This window comes from Anopheles ziemanni, chromosome 3 (assembly GCF_943734765.1).
Source record: "Anopheles ziemanni chromosome 3, idAnoZiCoDA_A2_x.2, whole genome shotgun sequence".
Classification (NCBI taxonomy): Eukaryota; Metazoa; Arthropoda; class Insecta; order Diptera; family Culicidae; genus Anopheles; species Anopheles ziemanni.
This window is the reverse complement of record NC_080706.1, coordinates 57492954-57509101: the sequence shown is the minus strand read 5'-3', so window position 1 is coordinate 57509101 and position 16148 is coordinate 57492954. Positions and strand designations below refer to the sequence as shown.

General features: G+C 38.3%; 3 protein-coding genes across 3 annotated transcripts; 2 read left to right on the top strand and 1 right to left on the bottom strand.

Annotated features, from left to right (window-relative positions):
- Positions 1 to 1273: 1273 nt before the first annotated feature.
- LOC131286493 (coiled-coil domain-containing protein 12) lies at positions 1274 to 1872 on the top strand. The gene is made up of 2 exons (XM_058315453.1): positions 1274 to 1410; positions 1471 to 1872. Exons 1-2 carry the CDS (start codon positions 1277 to 1279, stop codon positions 1829 to 1831), a joined length of 495 nt encoding a protein of 164 aa, XP_058171436.1. The 5' UTR covers positions 1274 to 1276; the 3' UTR covers positions 1832 to 1872.
- LOC131286492 (spindle assembly abnormal protein 6 homolog) lies at positions 1838 to 3464 on the bottom strand. The gene is made up of 3 exons (XM_058315452.1): positions 3262 to 3464; positions 2049 to 3195; positions 1838 to 1972 (listed from the first exon to the last, which is right to left on the bottom strand). Exons 1-3 carry the CDS (start codon positions 3412 to 3414, stop codon positions 1893 to 1895), a joined length of 1380 nt encoding a protein of 459 aa, XP_058171435.1. The 5' UTR covers positions 3415 to 3464; the 3' UTR covers positions 1838 to 1892.
- A 612-nt stretch (positions 3465 to 4076) lies between these two features.
- Positions 4077 to 7534, top strand: LOC131285082 (zinc finger protein 85-like). Its single transcript, XM_058313939.1, has 3 exons — positions 4077 to 4198; positions 4254 to 6676; positions 7121 to 7534. Exons 1-3 carry the CDS (start codon positions 4188 to 4190, stop codon positions 7486 to 7488), a joined length of 2802 nt encoding a protein of 933 aa, XP_058169922.1. The 5' UTR covers positions 4077 to 4187; the 3' UTR covers positions 7489 to 7534.
- Positions 7535 to 16148: the final 8614 nt, after the last annotated feature.

Sequence of the window (16148 nt, the reverse complement as noted above, 5' to 3'; positions counted from 1 at the left end):
CATCGTCACTGTGTACCTTTTCAAATTCCACCAGCATTGATAAATCACGGTAATTATTGAAATCAAGTTACAAAGATATAACTTTATATTTGTGCCATTTTTAAGACAAATACTGTGTATCATTTATTTTTAGAAGGAGCTTTCAAACACAACCTTCACAACCATTAATATCATACCAGTATCTAAGCCATCGATTTCTGGCAAGTGAATCAGAGAACAACTCTTCTTTCATTAGTTGCATGAGTTTTGCCGTCTGCAAGGCTTGCGGTATAACTTTACAGTGACTTTGGTCCCATTTTCTCTTAAAAAAAAAATCTTAAAGAGGTGTAATCGTTCTTTGGTGTCCTGGATAGGCGCCTTGCCTGAATCCTCCATCAGTTCGTTGTGTCCCAGAAAATACAATGGTGCGAGCAACGCTGCCGTAGTGACCTACGACAGTACATTTCTGGCAACTGCTATAACCAACATGTCCTACTACACCTGTGAAAATTAAATGAAAGAACAATTTAATACATGTGAAATTGTCTGCTGATAAGTTTTGTAGTCAACCTGTTATTAATGCTCTTGCTGGAGCGTCTGCAATAATAGCCCTTAGATTCCCGTTGATGTTTACTTCACATTCCAATAATAAATAGCGTTGAAACCCCATTTCATCCACATAAGCTCCATCTCGATCTTCAACTAGAATTTCTGCTTCCACGGGTATATTGTCAGCTACAGCTTCAATATTTGCTGTAGATTGCTGCGTTTTGAACATTTTTTGGACATTGTCGGATCGACGATAGAAAACAGCATTCTTTCGCAAATGTTTTAATTCGGTTTTAAGCACATTTTCAAGGGATTTCTTGTACAAAATAGACACCAAGTTCTTACAACATACTGGACGAGCGGTTATTTTAAAATGTAAACAATTCCTCAACGGGCTGTTGCTCACACACACACAAGTCTATGCTGTTGGCAAAATAACGCGAGAGAAAAGGACGGAACGATAGAGCAGACAGCATTTGGATTGTCATTAGGAAGTGAGGGGTATGTCAAATGGTGGCGGAGTGGTTGCGGGGTAGCTCTCCCGTCGTGGAGGGGTTTTTTTGTATGGAACTTTCATGGGTTCGGGTCGAAACGTCAATTTGGCGCTCCTTGGGTAGTACCAGCAACAATGTCAATTTCTGTCAACCGGGTAGAAACCGTCAAATGGGATCGATTCTGTCAATACTACTACCATCACTAGTCGTCGACCAGAATTGTTGTTGTTCAGAGGAATTGTTTTCATGCCTATATGATGTCCGCAATCCAAGGAAAGTTAGAGGAAGAAGCTCTCCGTCGCAAGGAGCGTTTACGGGAATTGGCCCGTAAATCTGTGGCCCAGAAAGACGACCGTAATGATGCAGCAGAAAAATCAAACGTTCCAAAGTAAGACATCTTTAATTGAGGATAACATTCGTTGAAATAAACATGGTTTTCGATTTTTAGACCCATTTTTCGGAATTATAAGCCAGAATGCGCCGAAATCCAGGATGCCTCTATTGAAGATGGTCATGTAGGTGATGTACAAACGGAGGTCACATCACAGCTTGAAATGATGGGAACGCCCATCGTTATAGAAGATATAGATATTGTGAACCTAGCTCCTCGTAAGCCAGATTGGGATTTAAAGCGTGATGTCTCGAAGAAGCTAGAAAAATTAGAACGCCGAACACAAAAGGCTATCGCAGAACTCATACGTGAACGGCTTAAAGAAGGTCAAGGACAAGACATTCTACAGGCGGTAAATGTTGCATCTTTAACTACCTCTGCAAATCGTACGTTAAATGATCCGAATGGTGAAGATTGATGGTATTCAAAATTACAATAAACCATTATGTTCTTGTAACAAGATAAGCATTTTATTACGCCTAGTTGTTTTGAATTGCTAAAACGGACACAGCTTCGGCTTGTTGATTACCGGAAATCTTCAATATCGTGTCGTTGATTTCTGAAAAAATACCAAAACATCATCAATGAAATGACACTGTTGGAACTACATGATCGTCCATTATGTTCATACATACTTCGTCGATACTTTTCCTCTATTATATCAGCAGTTTCCTTGATGCGTTTGACTGTTTGAGCATATTCTACATTAGATGTCCGATTTCTTATGTGCTCTTGCTGTATGGCAGCTACGGTATTGCTTAGCTCGACCAACTGTTTTTCTTTCTCCTTTAGTATTTTTTCTTGACGTATAGCAATTTCTGTGCGAAGATCGATTTTGCTTTTCAATTTCATGTTTTCCTTATTAAGATTACTGATAACAGATGATGCGTTAGCTAGCTCATCTGTTGTTAGTTGGAGGGCATGTTTTTTTGTTTGACAAATGTTTTTCTCTGCTACCAACTCTGCTTCTAATTCGGAACGCTGCTTTTCTGCGACTTTCATCTTGCTTTGCACCTCCGATAGTTGGCGTTTCAATTCTAGAAGGGAAGCTTCAACTTTGCAATCTCGATTTTTTTGCTTCGACAAATCACTTTTCAAACGGTCACCTTCTTCTCTCAGTTGAGTGTTTTGATTACGAAGGGATACATTTTCTTCCTGAATAGTTTCTAGCCGTTTCGTTTCATAGGCCATTCGCTCTGTGATCTGATCAATTTTTTCTTGCATTCCGCTGATGATTGTCCGATATCGCTTCTCTTCTAAGTCCTTGCTCTCTGTTAAATGTTTGATTGTTTGGTGCAGTCGATTCATTTCTTCAGTGTTTCTACTAAATATCAAATTTTCTTGTTCCACTATCTTTTCGTTTAAGTAACGTACCTCGTTCTGCAATTTATCAAGAGCATTATTTTTGGCATTCATTTCATTCTTATATTGATGAACTTGAGATGAATATAAGTTTGTTTGTTCTTGTAAGGTTTGCAGCGTTTGATTGATATGGTAGAGCACAGTTTCGGTGGAAGCTTTTTCCATAGTAAGAAATAAATGAGTTAAGTTTTTAAACGAACTCTTCTCGAATATTTGCAGCTTTTGCCCATCTTGTTCACCGAGCAAAGCGAGATGAAGTTCGTTTCGCCTGCAGTTATCGAGGATTTTAATGAGATGATCGATAAATCCTTGAAAGGTGACATGCAGCGATTGCTCTACTCTTATCGTTTCGTATCCCGCGTTATCAATTGTGCTTACATACATTTTGGAATGGTCTATATCTTCAGTCATTCGGATTTGCTGAAAAAGAAATAGGTAGTCACTTTAAATACACTTGTAAACCTTCAGGGAAATGATAGAACCTACGACAAGATTTTGTGAATCCATCTTTTCAACAATGATATGAAACTTCTTCATCGTTCCTATTCCGGAATTTTCTACGCTCACAAGCAAAGGAACCATTGGAAACAATACTTTTACACTCCTCCGAAGGTCACTGTTTACAAAAGTTGTGTCCATTACGATACTTAGTTGTTGTATTATCGGCAAAACAATTCTGCAAAGACGGCGTTCCTATTTTAATTAATTGTTTACTTTGCTTTTTTCGGACCAAGGTTGTTGAAATAAGATAGGCCAACGGAAAATTGTGACATCAAGTAGGTTCAATTTGTTGGTCAAAATCAAGGTGGGTCCTAAGGGTATTCACTTTGGTCAAAATGGTGCAATTTGTTTCCTAAAATGTTTTGAATTAAACAGTCCCGTCGTCATGTTTTGCATCCCAATGTGTAAGAAAGCTATATCTTCCATCGTTCTATGAGAAAGATTTTTTTGAAAAATTAGAATAACTAATTTTAATTTTATCTCATGTATCAGCTTGTACACCTTGAATCCATCAGAGAGACCGTTGAATTCCTCGACCAGTGATTGAAAACAGAAGACTCTTATAAATGTCAGACGACCGACAAAATTTACAATTGTGACAAAACAACGTAAACAGTTGAACACTGAATAATATAAATCCTTAACTCCTTAACTCCTATTAAGTCCTTACTTCAATATAGTTTGCAAAGGGCAGCATAAGTTTGGGCCAGTGTAGAAGAAGTTTTGTTTTTTTTTTGTACCGTTGTTCTTGGGTTAGCAGCAGTCAAACTACAGCCAAATCACAAGCATTATCCAGTCGCTTATTTTTTATCCGCAAGTTCACCATCGCCGTAAGACAGCTTAGCGTCGACTAGCAGCAGCTCTACATTATTTAGTCTTCTTTGCCGTCGTTACGAAATTCGCCATACATTATGTTGCTGCGGTATGAAGTATTGTACTGTTTATATGTTCTTTTACTTTATTTTTGTTTTTTTTAGTCATGTCATTCCGTCAAACAACGAAGTGGAAGAAATTTACATTGTGAAACAGGAATTTGATCCACAAGAGCCGAACTGCAATCCTCTACGAACTAGTTCGCAACTACTGTCGGCAGCATTGTTCGTGAATGAGGATATTGAAATAAAGGATGATCCGTGTATCGTACATCCTAAAGGCACCCCCAACGATTCAAAGCCGAGGCTCGATTCGGACAACCGCTTCGAAGGTGAAAATGATAGCAATTCGAAGATTGGAGAACAAGATGATGGTCAAGAACACAACGAAGAAAACAGTCGTGACAACAAGAATGGCTGTTTGCAGGCTGATGAAAGCAAACGTCGGCGCCCAGCAAAGGAAACATTCAGTTCAATGAATAATGGTAGCGAATTGCCAGGCCCGGAGTGTACGGTACAAAATGAAACAGATTTCAATACGATGAAAATTGAATACTTCAATGATGATATTCAATCGGAAAAACAAATAGCAAAACCAGAACCATTGTCTGATTGTAGTAATGATAATGAAATCACCGACTATGGAGAAGCTGATAGCGATAGCAGTGGAGATTATAAGTTGTCTGAATTGAAAAGGTTGTTTCAAACAAATCAAACCTGCAATTACCGGCGCGGACCAGGACGACCGCGCAAAACTGTTACTGCTAAAAATGATGGAAATGTAGTAATATCAAATTTAAGACGTTCCACCATATCGGATGTGGATGGTGACGGTGTCCGGAATAATGACATGCAAAAAAATGACACAACTAAGTGTTACATTTGCCAAAAAGATTTCTATCAGCGTAAGAATCTATTGCGACATTTACGCGTCGAGCATGTGAATGATTTGCCATTCAACTGCGGTACATGTGTGTCGGAAACGATAACCAATCTCAATCGATTGAATCTGCATCATATTCAGCATGATTTTACATTAAAACGGAGATGTTTTTACTGCCCGGCACGCTTTTCCTGTGGACAAGCTGTCAGTCGGCATATGCGAAAGCTGCATTCCACGCAATATGATATCGATGCTGAGAAAAACCGCCGCTTCATCTGTCGTTACTGTGCACAGAAATTCACCAAAAAATATGATTTGGAAAAACACGAAACAAAGCACCTTTTAGAATTGTCGAATGATGCTGCAGACTTGAAACGCGAGCTAAAATGTTACATTTGCAACGACTTCATGGGACAATCACGTGAAGACCTCAATGAACATCTCTGTTCCCATTCGGATTGGCTGCCGTATCGATGTGGGAAGTGTGATGATAAGCTGATCAATTCAACGCGAGTGTTGCGCGAACATTTGCGCCAGCATGCGGAAGGACTTGCCATTAAGTGTGTCTACTGTGAGCAGCGTTTTGTATCATTGGCTGACTGCCAGCATCATGAAAAACGGGCGCACGTGCAGGACAAGCAAGTACACGAGCTGCAGACAGCAAAGATTCAGGCCGAAATTCATAACATTAAAGTAATAGTGGTTGACGGTCAGAAGCGGTATCAGTGCATGTATTGTAACCGTTCTTATACTCTGCTCAGTACGCTGCGTCGTCATCAGACACTGCACACAGAAGACAAAGCATTTGACTGCAAACAATGCGGGAAAATCTTCAATAAGACTTCTTCACTTATAATGCACGAAAAACGTAGCCATGACGTAGATAGCCCTTTTTCGTGCGACATGTGCGCTAAACGTTTCAATGACACAAGTCGATTGATAGACCATAGAAGGATGCATTCTGGAGAAAAACCATTTATTTGCGAGGTGTGCGGTAAATGTTTTCGCATTCGTCAGGTGCTGAAGGAACACAAGCTTAGCTGTTTCGGACCGGAAGCTTCTCAGTCGTGCTTTTGTCGTCTGTGCTCCCAGTCATTTGATAATCTTTCAGCTGCCCTGAAGCATGTCAAGAGTTCGCACGAGGTTGACATTCCCGATACAAAGTGTCGCTACTGCGATTTGGTCTTTCGTGATGCGGAATCACTTGTTGAGCATGAGTTTCGACATACACTTCCTGACATTATAACATGTAAGGTTTGCAATCGTATTTTCAAGCATCACAAAAATTTAATGCGTCACGTAAAGATGCACGCCGACCAGCCAGTTCCGTACATGTGTGATCTGTGTGGGAAAACATTCACGCAGAAGGGCTCACTTACGATACATCGACGAATACATACGGGTGAGCGTCCGTTTTCATGCGAACTGTGCCACAAAGGGTTTGTGGACAAAAAGGAGATGCGTCGACACTACACTTCCCACTTCAACCCGCAAAGTAAACTGTATATACCAAATGCTCACAACATTGCACCCCCTCCAGAGGCTGGACCGACTGGTAAAAAGTACAAAACGTATAATTGCAAGATATGTGGCCGTCAGTTTACGTCGAGTTCTAATCTAGCGAAGCATGTGACTACTCACACTGGTAAGAGTATTTTTCGATAATGTGACTCAATAACAAAACTAATACATTCCCTTCATACATCGACATACGAACGAGCTAAACGTATATTACTCAAAAAGATTCTAAACAATTTGATATATTTTTTCACAACAATTGTATCACTGATGTATTTTGTCGAAGGCAAATAACACTGAAAAATTTCTGGTTAATGATTTCTTTAAAGGCATGCATGTCGCATGAATGATTTCTCCGATCTTATTAAGCGTAACGATTGTCTTCAGTCTTGTCTATCCATTCAATGACTTATCAGACTTTTTCCTTTACGTGCACACCCACGTACGCCGGTTTATGTTATTTTGATTTAATAATCTATAGTTGAATTAACTGCATTTGGCAAGAGTGTATTTTAAGAGAAACATATTGTACAGCAATCAATTATTCTAAACGATGTTTTTTACATTGCAGGTGAAAAAAAGTATATGTGCGAGTTCTGCGATAAACGATTTAGTCAGGGTGGACAATTAACAGTTCACAGGCGCATACACACTGGCGAGCGACCATTTGCATGTGACACCTGTGGCGACAGATTTTTAGATGGGAGCAGTTTCAAACGCCACAAAACTCATAAGTTGTGTAAAGCATTATCAACTACGGAAAGCATACCTACGAATGGAGAGGATTGTAAAATAGATCAAACGCTTGTGACAGTGATAGACAGTTTCCAGCAAGATGGGGCTTTCGCAAGAACCAGTTCACTACATCAACAAGGACTGCAACCTCCACATATGTACAAGAATAATGAAACATGTTTAGTTAATTTACTTCCACACTAACAGCACCTACAGGATATTGCATTACGTGGTGAATAGACCATTTTTGAATGGTGTAGACCATTTTAGAATGGTGTATTCAGTTAATACATAAAGTAATAAAATAACTACAATTTTTAACCTTTTAGACTTATTTTCTGAAGGGTGTGATCCAAGACAAATATTTACATCGAGTGTAGAATATAAACTCAACACGACAATTACTTTAAGTCCTCTTTGTATGATAGCGAATCTCCATGGTAAAATGTTTTATACAGTTAAGATTTTTGTTCCACTGACATACATTGAACTTCGTAACATGACGATTCTGCAACCGTGTTGAATATTCTGAATGTTTACTGTGGGTGTCGCGACAAAGTTGGTTTTATCGGAGCCAAGTAGATTTATTTAAGTCTAGTTAGTTAAGGTAATTCCCAAAAGACATCATCTTGTGTTTTAGTTTGTCGATTCAATACATTTTTCTAAATTTGAGCTACTTCTTCTTACTAAGTTTGATACTTTTTTAATGTTGGTGGCTTTCGGAGTGATGTCTTATCGCAATCGGGTAGTGCAAAAGGCATTTGCGCGCAAAAGGCGCAACAGTGCAAAAAGCGCAACAATTTGACTGTGCACTAGCGTGGTTGGTAAGCAGGGCTCCTGGCCGCATGGTGGCAGTCAAAATGTGACGCCTACAGAAATACCACAGAAAATCAGGACATATGGCCTTAGTAGTCGGTCCTTAACCAACTCCAGATTAGCTTGCGAAGGCCCAGGAAGCTGGATTCAATAGCCGTACTGGAGTAAATCCTCGCCGAAGAAGAAGAAGAAGAAGAAGAAGAAGAAGAAGAAGAAGAAGAAAAGGATTTACTCTGGGTTAATATTAATTTTGCCTTACCTCCTTCAATGATTCTTTCGTCGGTCTTTTCACATTTCATACTGTCATACACTTACTTCTGGCATTTTGCTACAAATCATGGCAAATTCAATTAAATGTTTTCCACTAAGGTTTAAGTCCACTATCCACGTATACATAGGGTAAAAAGTCTCGTAAGCCCTTTACAGGGCAGGCATGACCAACAAAGGTCGTTACGCCAAGAAGAAGAAGAAGAAGAATCTAGTATACTCGACACGTATGGAATCGAATTAATTTAACAGTATCGTTATTGAATATTACAGCTTTTGATCATGATCAAAATGTGTTTACTTTTAACCTGTATATGTATATTAATACTTTAGGGAATGTTTTTTTATGTTTTTCATTTATATTTTCATAAATGATGTTTCATTTCAATAAAAGTTCAGATTTTCAAGTTCGGTTGTGTTCGATTCTCTATATGCGCGATTGATTGCTAAAGGGTGTCCCCGAAAGAATAAGCACGATTTAAAAACTAGCTAAAAAATAAAACCTGTTCCAAAAACTGAATTTTCGTTTCATAAACTGTGTTTGGGTTCTGTTCTGGACTATTTGTGAAAAAACAAAGTTTAAAAAATTTAATCGTATGCTAATGACCGCACTTTTGATCTGTCGCCTCCGATATGGCTCAGCACTTGTCGTGAACGGTTTTCGACATTTTTGAACGGTTTTACAGTTTTTTTGTAAACTGTCGATGTTTTCCGTAGTTTTAACATGTTTCCTTAAGGTCTGGTCTTGGTCGATTCATCGTCGAGCTGATGAATGAGGATTGGCGGCACAGCAGCTTGTCGTACAGCTACCGGGCCCTATATTTAACGCATGCGGCCTGATTTGCCCTTCCCTTTTCTTTTGGATTTTGTACGATTTTAAATTCAATCTTGCCTTTGCACATTGGACGTTACTTTTTAGGTACCCATTTGTTGAGCCACATCGCGAATGGAACCTTTCTATTTTTGCTTGAATGCTTTTGCTCTTTACCGGTTCAACTATTGGTCGATAGGACCAGCTTTTTGACCACTTTTCGGCGTATCAACGAAGCTGGACTCCTCCCAAAACTTTTGGATGCCGGTTCGTACGGCTCCGATACTCACACCTACCGATTTCGCTAATTGTCTTAGGGAAATGTTAGGAGTCGAGCACTATTTGTGCAGAACGCTTTTGCGCTTTTTGACGGAAATGTCTCGCGTTTTAACGGAAACGGTTGAAAAAAATAGTTTCGATGCACTATCTAGTAGGTTTGAATGTAAACAATCAAACACCCGAAGAATCAACTATTTGGCGTCATCCGTTTTCCAGAAACGTAATTTAGAAATCGTGCTTATACTTTCGGGGACACCCTTTAATCTAGTAAAGCCCAGCTTCGAATAATCGTCCGAAGCCGTTCGAACCCAATACAGACGGACCTGTTTAGTTTTAAAAACTTTAAATTACTTTTGTTAAAAAGATTAAATTACATTGAATTTAACCAATCGCGTTTCGAAGTATCGAATGCCTTATCCAAGGATACAAGCAAACTGTAAATCGAGGTACAGCTCAAGAGTAAAACCAGCTTAGGAAAGAAAACTAAAAAAGCTTAACGAGTCAGAATAAAATGCCTTAAAATGAGAACGTTCCCTCTCACTCACGTCCTCGCAATTAAAGAATGTGGCATAAATCTTTCCCTTGCGACAGGTACGATCAATAAGAAAAAGGAAACCTACTATCGTCACAACCATTCTTTGGCGTGGATTCTCCGCGGGAATTGCGCGGAGCTGCTCTTGGCTTTCCAGTCACCATCCCATTTACCTTGAAACGAAGAGAAGAACATGACATCGGAAGAAATCTCTTGGAGCAGCAAAGGAAAAAACTATACGAGGTTTTATTTTCTCTCCTTTCCTGGTGGATGGTGGAGTTGATCAGACGGCGTTTTTATCCAGAACCTCCACTACATTAGATGTCGTAATGGACTATAGCCCATGGGCTTTAGAATATATGCTCAATGTACCGCGGATGTTATGTGTCGAGACACTCTCATAAATTATACTGCACGAAAAATCTTCCACGGGTGCGCTTCCATCTCGTATTCGTGTGATCTTGATAGTACCTCTTGGTGCTCATGTATTTTCGAAGGCATGCGTTTGCTTTTGGCTGAGTTACTGTAGCGACGTATTGATATTTTCTGAGGAAATAACTAGACATATTCACGATCTGGCATTGAGTAATTTAAAATGTAAATTGTTTAAGTAATTTGTTTATTTTTCAAAAACCTGAATAGCATTCAAGTCTTTTAAGTCCAGCCATGATCTTGACTCATCAAGGTGAATCAAGTGCAATGGCCATCATCGTAGGGTTATATGCGCGCTCAAAGGGAGTATAAATAGCAAAAACAAAAACACAACAAGATCCGATGTGCATGCCAATGAACTGAAGCTACCAGCTGTGCAAGCAGTTTGATCGTGTAACCAGATGAATCAAGCGCCTTAGCTCCAATATTTTCAATTGGGAGAATAAAATTTATGAATTTATAGCCATGCTCTCACCATCCTTGGCTAAACTGCTTTTCGTCCGAAGCTTCTTCTTCGTTTAAAGGCATTATCCGAGTCATGACCGTGCCGATGGTATCATAAAGGTGAGGCTTGTAGTGTTTGCCTGATTATCTACACTCATAGTAAGATTCGGTACAGCGTTCATGTAAGTACACCTAATAAACTCTACGCTTATTGATATTGTTTTCTATGCTGCTTTTTTTTTGACCTGCTCATTGGGTTCACAGCTTTGAAAGGTTTGAAATTATTTAAAAACCTCTTGGAACAAGTAGAAGTAAGTGAATTGAAACATCTACTATCAGGGCGGTAATTTTGTCTTATGCTTAATCTATTTTGATTGCTTTCATTGAATGCCTAAGGACCACCAGTCTGGAATTGACCACCAACAGTAAGTTTACCTTAGAACATATTTATGACTCAAGATTTCTTATGAAAATGGTTCCCCCTCCGTTTGCCGATGCAATTCTAATTTAATCGGTGGGCGATGACCCGTAAATGTTGATAAACATCTGGGAGGAGAGTTTTGAGGGCTATTGACTTTTAAATAGCCATCTATTAGTATCATAAAACTATCTCACCACTCGACTAGGGGTGTAAATGGCCGACTACTACAGCCTTCGTGTGACGAGTTGTGCGATCAAAGTCTTCGCGAGATTCTCGTTATGGAAGGTACGATTAGTACTGTAACATGGACAAATGTATTTTTTGTCCGGGCTTAGCTGATAGAGAAGGTACTCCAGTTATTTGATACGTGAGAGTAAAGTATGATTTGAGGATTATCGAACTAGCGGAAAGATCGGAACTTTACTTCCAGATGTTGCTCAACTAAACAAAAATATACATATATTTGAGTGTGGGCAGGGCAGTGAGTGTTGAGTTGTGTGCCACATTACCGTCGGCTTGTTTTGGTGAAGCTGTTACGCTGTTATTGATTTCTAAATCTATGCTGCTGCGAAATGTTTTTTTTTCATGTTACTAATGTATTGACTTTAAATTTAGTTGTAGAAAATAAACTCGTTTATTGTAAGGATAAGTTATCATTCAATTAACATTTAACATGTTCTATTTTTTGTCTCGTATTTAAAAAAAAGTAAAGCATACGTTTCAGATTTATCTTTTCCATAAATGTAATATAAGATCATAGTAAAATAAATCAGTCAGAAATGAAGTGGGGATAAAGGAAAATAGTTTGTGCAACATTTGTACAGCGTAATAATTCTGGGGAATATTTTGCTCATAGTATTCCTGCGTTCTGTTGAAATTTTATTGTGGAAGCTAATTTTATATCAACACTAGAATAATCCTCAAAGTTAAGCCAAACTTTAACAAAAAAATTCTATGGAAAGCTATAAAATAAGTAAGTTAAGAAATAAAACATTGTTTATTACACCAGAAAAAGCGGATGAGTCTTCTACCAACATATATATTTTCGAGCAGTATTATCTCAATGTATCGCAAATAAAATCCATGAAATTTCTTTTATCAATTTCTCAAACTGTTAGCCGATACTTTAGTCGAAAAATTATTGTGCGTGATTATTAGTTTGAGCTGTTGGTAGAGTGAAATGATTGCTCTTTAATACTTTAAACTGAATTGTATCAGATGGAAATGGTCAAAAAGCATTTTGATGTTATTTTTTAGATTGGATCGAGCGCCTCAGGGGTACGAAAGAAAAGCTAAAATAATCTTTTATTCCTGCCATGGAACTTGATAGTAGGAGATGTTACCAATGGAGTCGGATTGAATTTTAGAATTCTTACAACGAGAGAGTTCATCCGTTGGTTTGTTCACAGTACGATTTGCATTTGAATGGTAAATGTGGCTGGGGGAAAAAGAAAATAAATGCTTTAGAAAACCAGCTTATTGGCCTCGAACCTCGATAAAAGGCTAGCACCGTTGAATTGTCGATAATAGGTATTCTTCGCCTCGTTGTTTTCCAGTCTTCCAATTCAATTCTTGTTATTCCACTGATCACACACAAACATACAGTTCATTTAGGTTGCCCTTGGTCATCGGAACTGTTCCTCGTAAGGATAGCCGAACCGTAATCAAAGAAAAGAATTAAAAACGAAAAAAAAACTGTCAGGGCACTCCTTTTACGACCGTGGTGATTAAAAGCCTTCAAAATGGTTTCTGGTGTTTTGTTCGTTATTCTACCTTATCTGTTCTACCAAGCTCTCGGAAAAAATCCCTCAAAACTCGAGATACATCAAGACAGTGGTGAGAGTGGGAAAGGTGCTGCACTTGTCTACAGAAGATGGCGCGCTTAAAACGCTTAGTTTCAAGTGTTTCACTTCTTTGAACACTTGGCTATAGTTAACGAAGCAGAAATTCGACGGAGACTTATATATTAGAATATAGAGTGAGTTGCTCACCAAACGGTGAGTAAAAATAAAGCATAATAAGACGTTCGAACAAACAGAAAGTTATGTATCAACTATAATTTTCCCAAAATAAATTATGAATGCTTGAACTTGGCTAATTCACCGCGCTACTTATGTAGAGTTTCATATTATGTATGTTCATTCATGTTGTGTATTCATCTGAAGATTTGAAGGTTTTTATTAAACATGTTTATGCCAGCAGTTGAAGAGTTGTGTTATCATTGGTTAATTGTTAGCATTTTCTGAAAATGCTGCTTGCAAAAGGAAATAAATATTATTGAGTATGCTGGATCTGTTTAACCTTAATAACATAATGGTTGGAAAAAAACCTTTTTTAAATTGTTTCTAATATAAATCGCGTGCATTTCCTTTATAAATGTAAAATGTATCATTGTTGAACATCTCAGCATTTATGTACTCCCCTCACACCATTTCCGTTTATGAGAATATAATTCAGATGAAACTTAACAAAATATTGATCTGAACTTTCGTCAAATGAGAAAGTATGCTGTCATTTCCAATATTTGTATCGTAAAATTTGAAAAAGGGGAGGTAATACAATAATGCTGCATCAACATTTTCTGCATTGACTACCATAGTGCATAACAAAGCCTGAGTTTATACAAATTTCACCAAAATAAACAAAATTAAAAATGAAGTTTAAGCACAAAATAATTTACATGAAAACAAAATGGGATCTGTTAGCGTTTTCTTCAAGCGCAACCCAAGAATATAAAGAGGTCAAAATTATCCTTGGCGGCCCTGGCGGGTGTTAAAATATGTTGATGCATGAGCACGTCCACCCAAACCTTCCAGAACCGAATAATGGCAAACACAATCTATTCAAATTGCGATGAAATAATAGAAAAAGATAATGCTGCACTTGCCATTTTTATATTCTCGATTTTTCGATGGGTATGTTGGACGGAATATTTTCTTTAGGCTGTGGAAAGTACCTTTCTGGTGTTTACGGTTCTGTCACGAGCAAACACATTTTTACTATGTCGGAAGTTGATATAATATGTGCACGGAAGTGATTGTATGGTAAAATTTATTAATACGTGGGGGTTTAGATTTAAAGCTAAGGACACAGGTATGATTATACTACTGCCGTAGGGAAAAAGATATGTATTTTTCGTAGTTACATTTTAAACATGCCTTACCATATAGTTAATTTCCAAATAGTTTCATCGTATATAGTTATGGTTGTAGAAGGTATTCTGGAACACTTATTATTTTTTAGATTAGTTATGTTTTTACTATGAGATACAAAACTAATATGGATAAGTTTAGTATAAGATACAAAACTAATAACTAAAATAACAATTGTAAACAATGGTACAGATAAAACTAGTAGAACATTCCAGTACTATTTGACGAACGTAATTAAATTTATTTCCCACTTGCTGTAAATAATTCCTGTTTAAAATACGACAAAAAACGTTAAGATGTGTTCCATCATCCTTCGATACACTGAAGAAGAGTTTTCAATATATTTTACTGACAAATTCCAATCATAATGAAAATATATGTATAGATACCATCCATCCAATGCCGGGACTGTAGTTGGCGTTCTTCTGAATGGTATCTTAGCGATTCATACGCATTCATCGTAAAAGGATATGTTATTGATGGGCAAGCAGAGTATATTACGGTGTGCGCATGACCATTAAAAAGAAACGAAATACGTTGAAATGGTAAAGAGAAATGGTCGATTGCTCTATACATGGTATATGTGTGCTGATCATACATATAATCATAAGCACATAAAATGTGAAAGAAAAGCCATTTATCCGATGCACGCAAATGCACTCTGTGCAGCTAAAGCTAATAATGACTTCTTGCAAAACAACCAAATGTTCGATTGAAAAAAACATCATGTATATATTAGCGACGATAAGAACTATACTGAGTTCTATACTCAGAACTATACTTGATTTTTTTCAGTAAAGTTTGCTAAAAACCAGCAGAACAAAACTAAACAGCGTCGGATTATTTTGATGATAGACTCGCAGTACTACTCCTTTTCCTGTATCTTCTTTATTCAACCAATGTTGCTTTCGTGTTTGGTAGTCGCGATAGGTTTAGGAATGATTAATCTTTTAAGTGTGTTTGTGTGTGTTTATGTTTAAAAGTATGCCTTTGGTGCTTATAGCTCGGGGGGCTTGCAAAGCACGGACAAATGGTTTATTGTTGGAAAAAGAGCTCGGTCCAACAGAGAGCGTGTTGCAGGAGAAACGAGAACACCATACTTACATAGAGAGGACCTTCCCATTGCTCCGATCCGGTCAAAAAAGGACAGCGTTTTCGTCCCACCATGGGGACCGTCGCGAGAAGATGAGAAAATTAAATCCTACCGTTACCCACGACGATGATAAAATTGGTAGATGGCGATTGTGAGGCATGGCGGCATGCGGGTGCGTGGATCCGGGTATCCGGGTTTTCCTCAACGACTGGGGAGAAGGAAAGGGCGCGAAGGCCCAAGACACAGTTGGGAGTGTGTCGTTCGAATACACGTTGTCCTTTTAGCTTGGTACGTCGGTCGTACATACTGAGCTGCTCGCTGTTGGCCTCAGTTTAGTGAGTGCAGTCATTCAGTCCGTCTGGTTTCGGGGCGTACTCGCGTACGTACGTGTGCGATCTTTACGGTCCATTCCGTCGGTGATGGTGGTGTTCCATAAAAATTTTATATGCACCTCCAATCCTACAATCATTTAATAACGACAAGGAAGCCACCTTGGAATGGAGGCGAAATAATAAAAAAAATCTTGAACAGAAATAGCGACGTGAGTGTTGAAAGTTTAATGATGAATTAAGTAGGGGAAAGTGGTTGATGAATCATTGTTTTAGTGAACGAAATAG

Coding starts and splice junctions, on each gene's coding strand:
- LOC131286493 (XM_058315453.1), top strand. CDS start 1,277: ATGATGTCCGCAATCCAAGGAAAGTTAGAGGAAGAAGCTCTCCGTCGC. Junction 1,411..1,470: donor GAAAAATCAAACGTTCCAAA/GTAAGACATCTT, acceptor TTCGATTTTTAG/ACCCATTTTTCGGAATTATA.
- LOC131286492 (XM_058315452.1), bottom strand. CDS start 3,414: ATGGACACAACTTTTGTAAACAGTGACCTTCGGAGGAGTGTAAAAGTA. Junction 3,196..3,261: donor TGGATTCACAAAATCTTGTC/GTAGGTTCTATC, acceptor TTTCTTTTTCAG/CAAATCCGAATGACTGAAGA. Junction 1,973..2,048: donor AGAGGAAAAGTATCGACGAA/GTATGTATGAAC, acceptor GTATTTTTTCAG/AAATCAACGACACGATATTG.
- LOC131285082 (XM_058313939.1), top strand. Junction 6,677..7,120: donor GCATGTGACTACTCACACTG/GTAAGAGTATTT, acceptor TTTACATTGCAG/GTGAAAAAAAGTATATGTGC.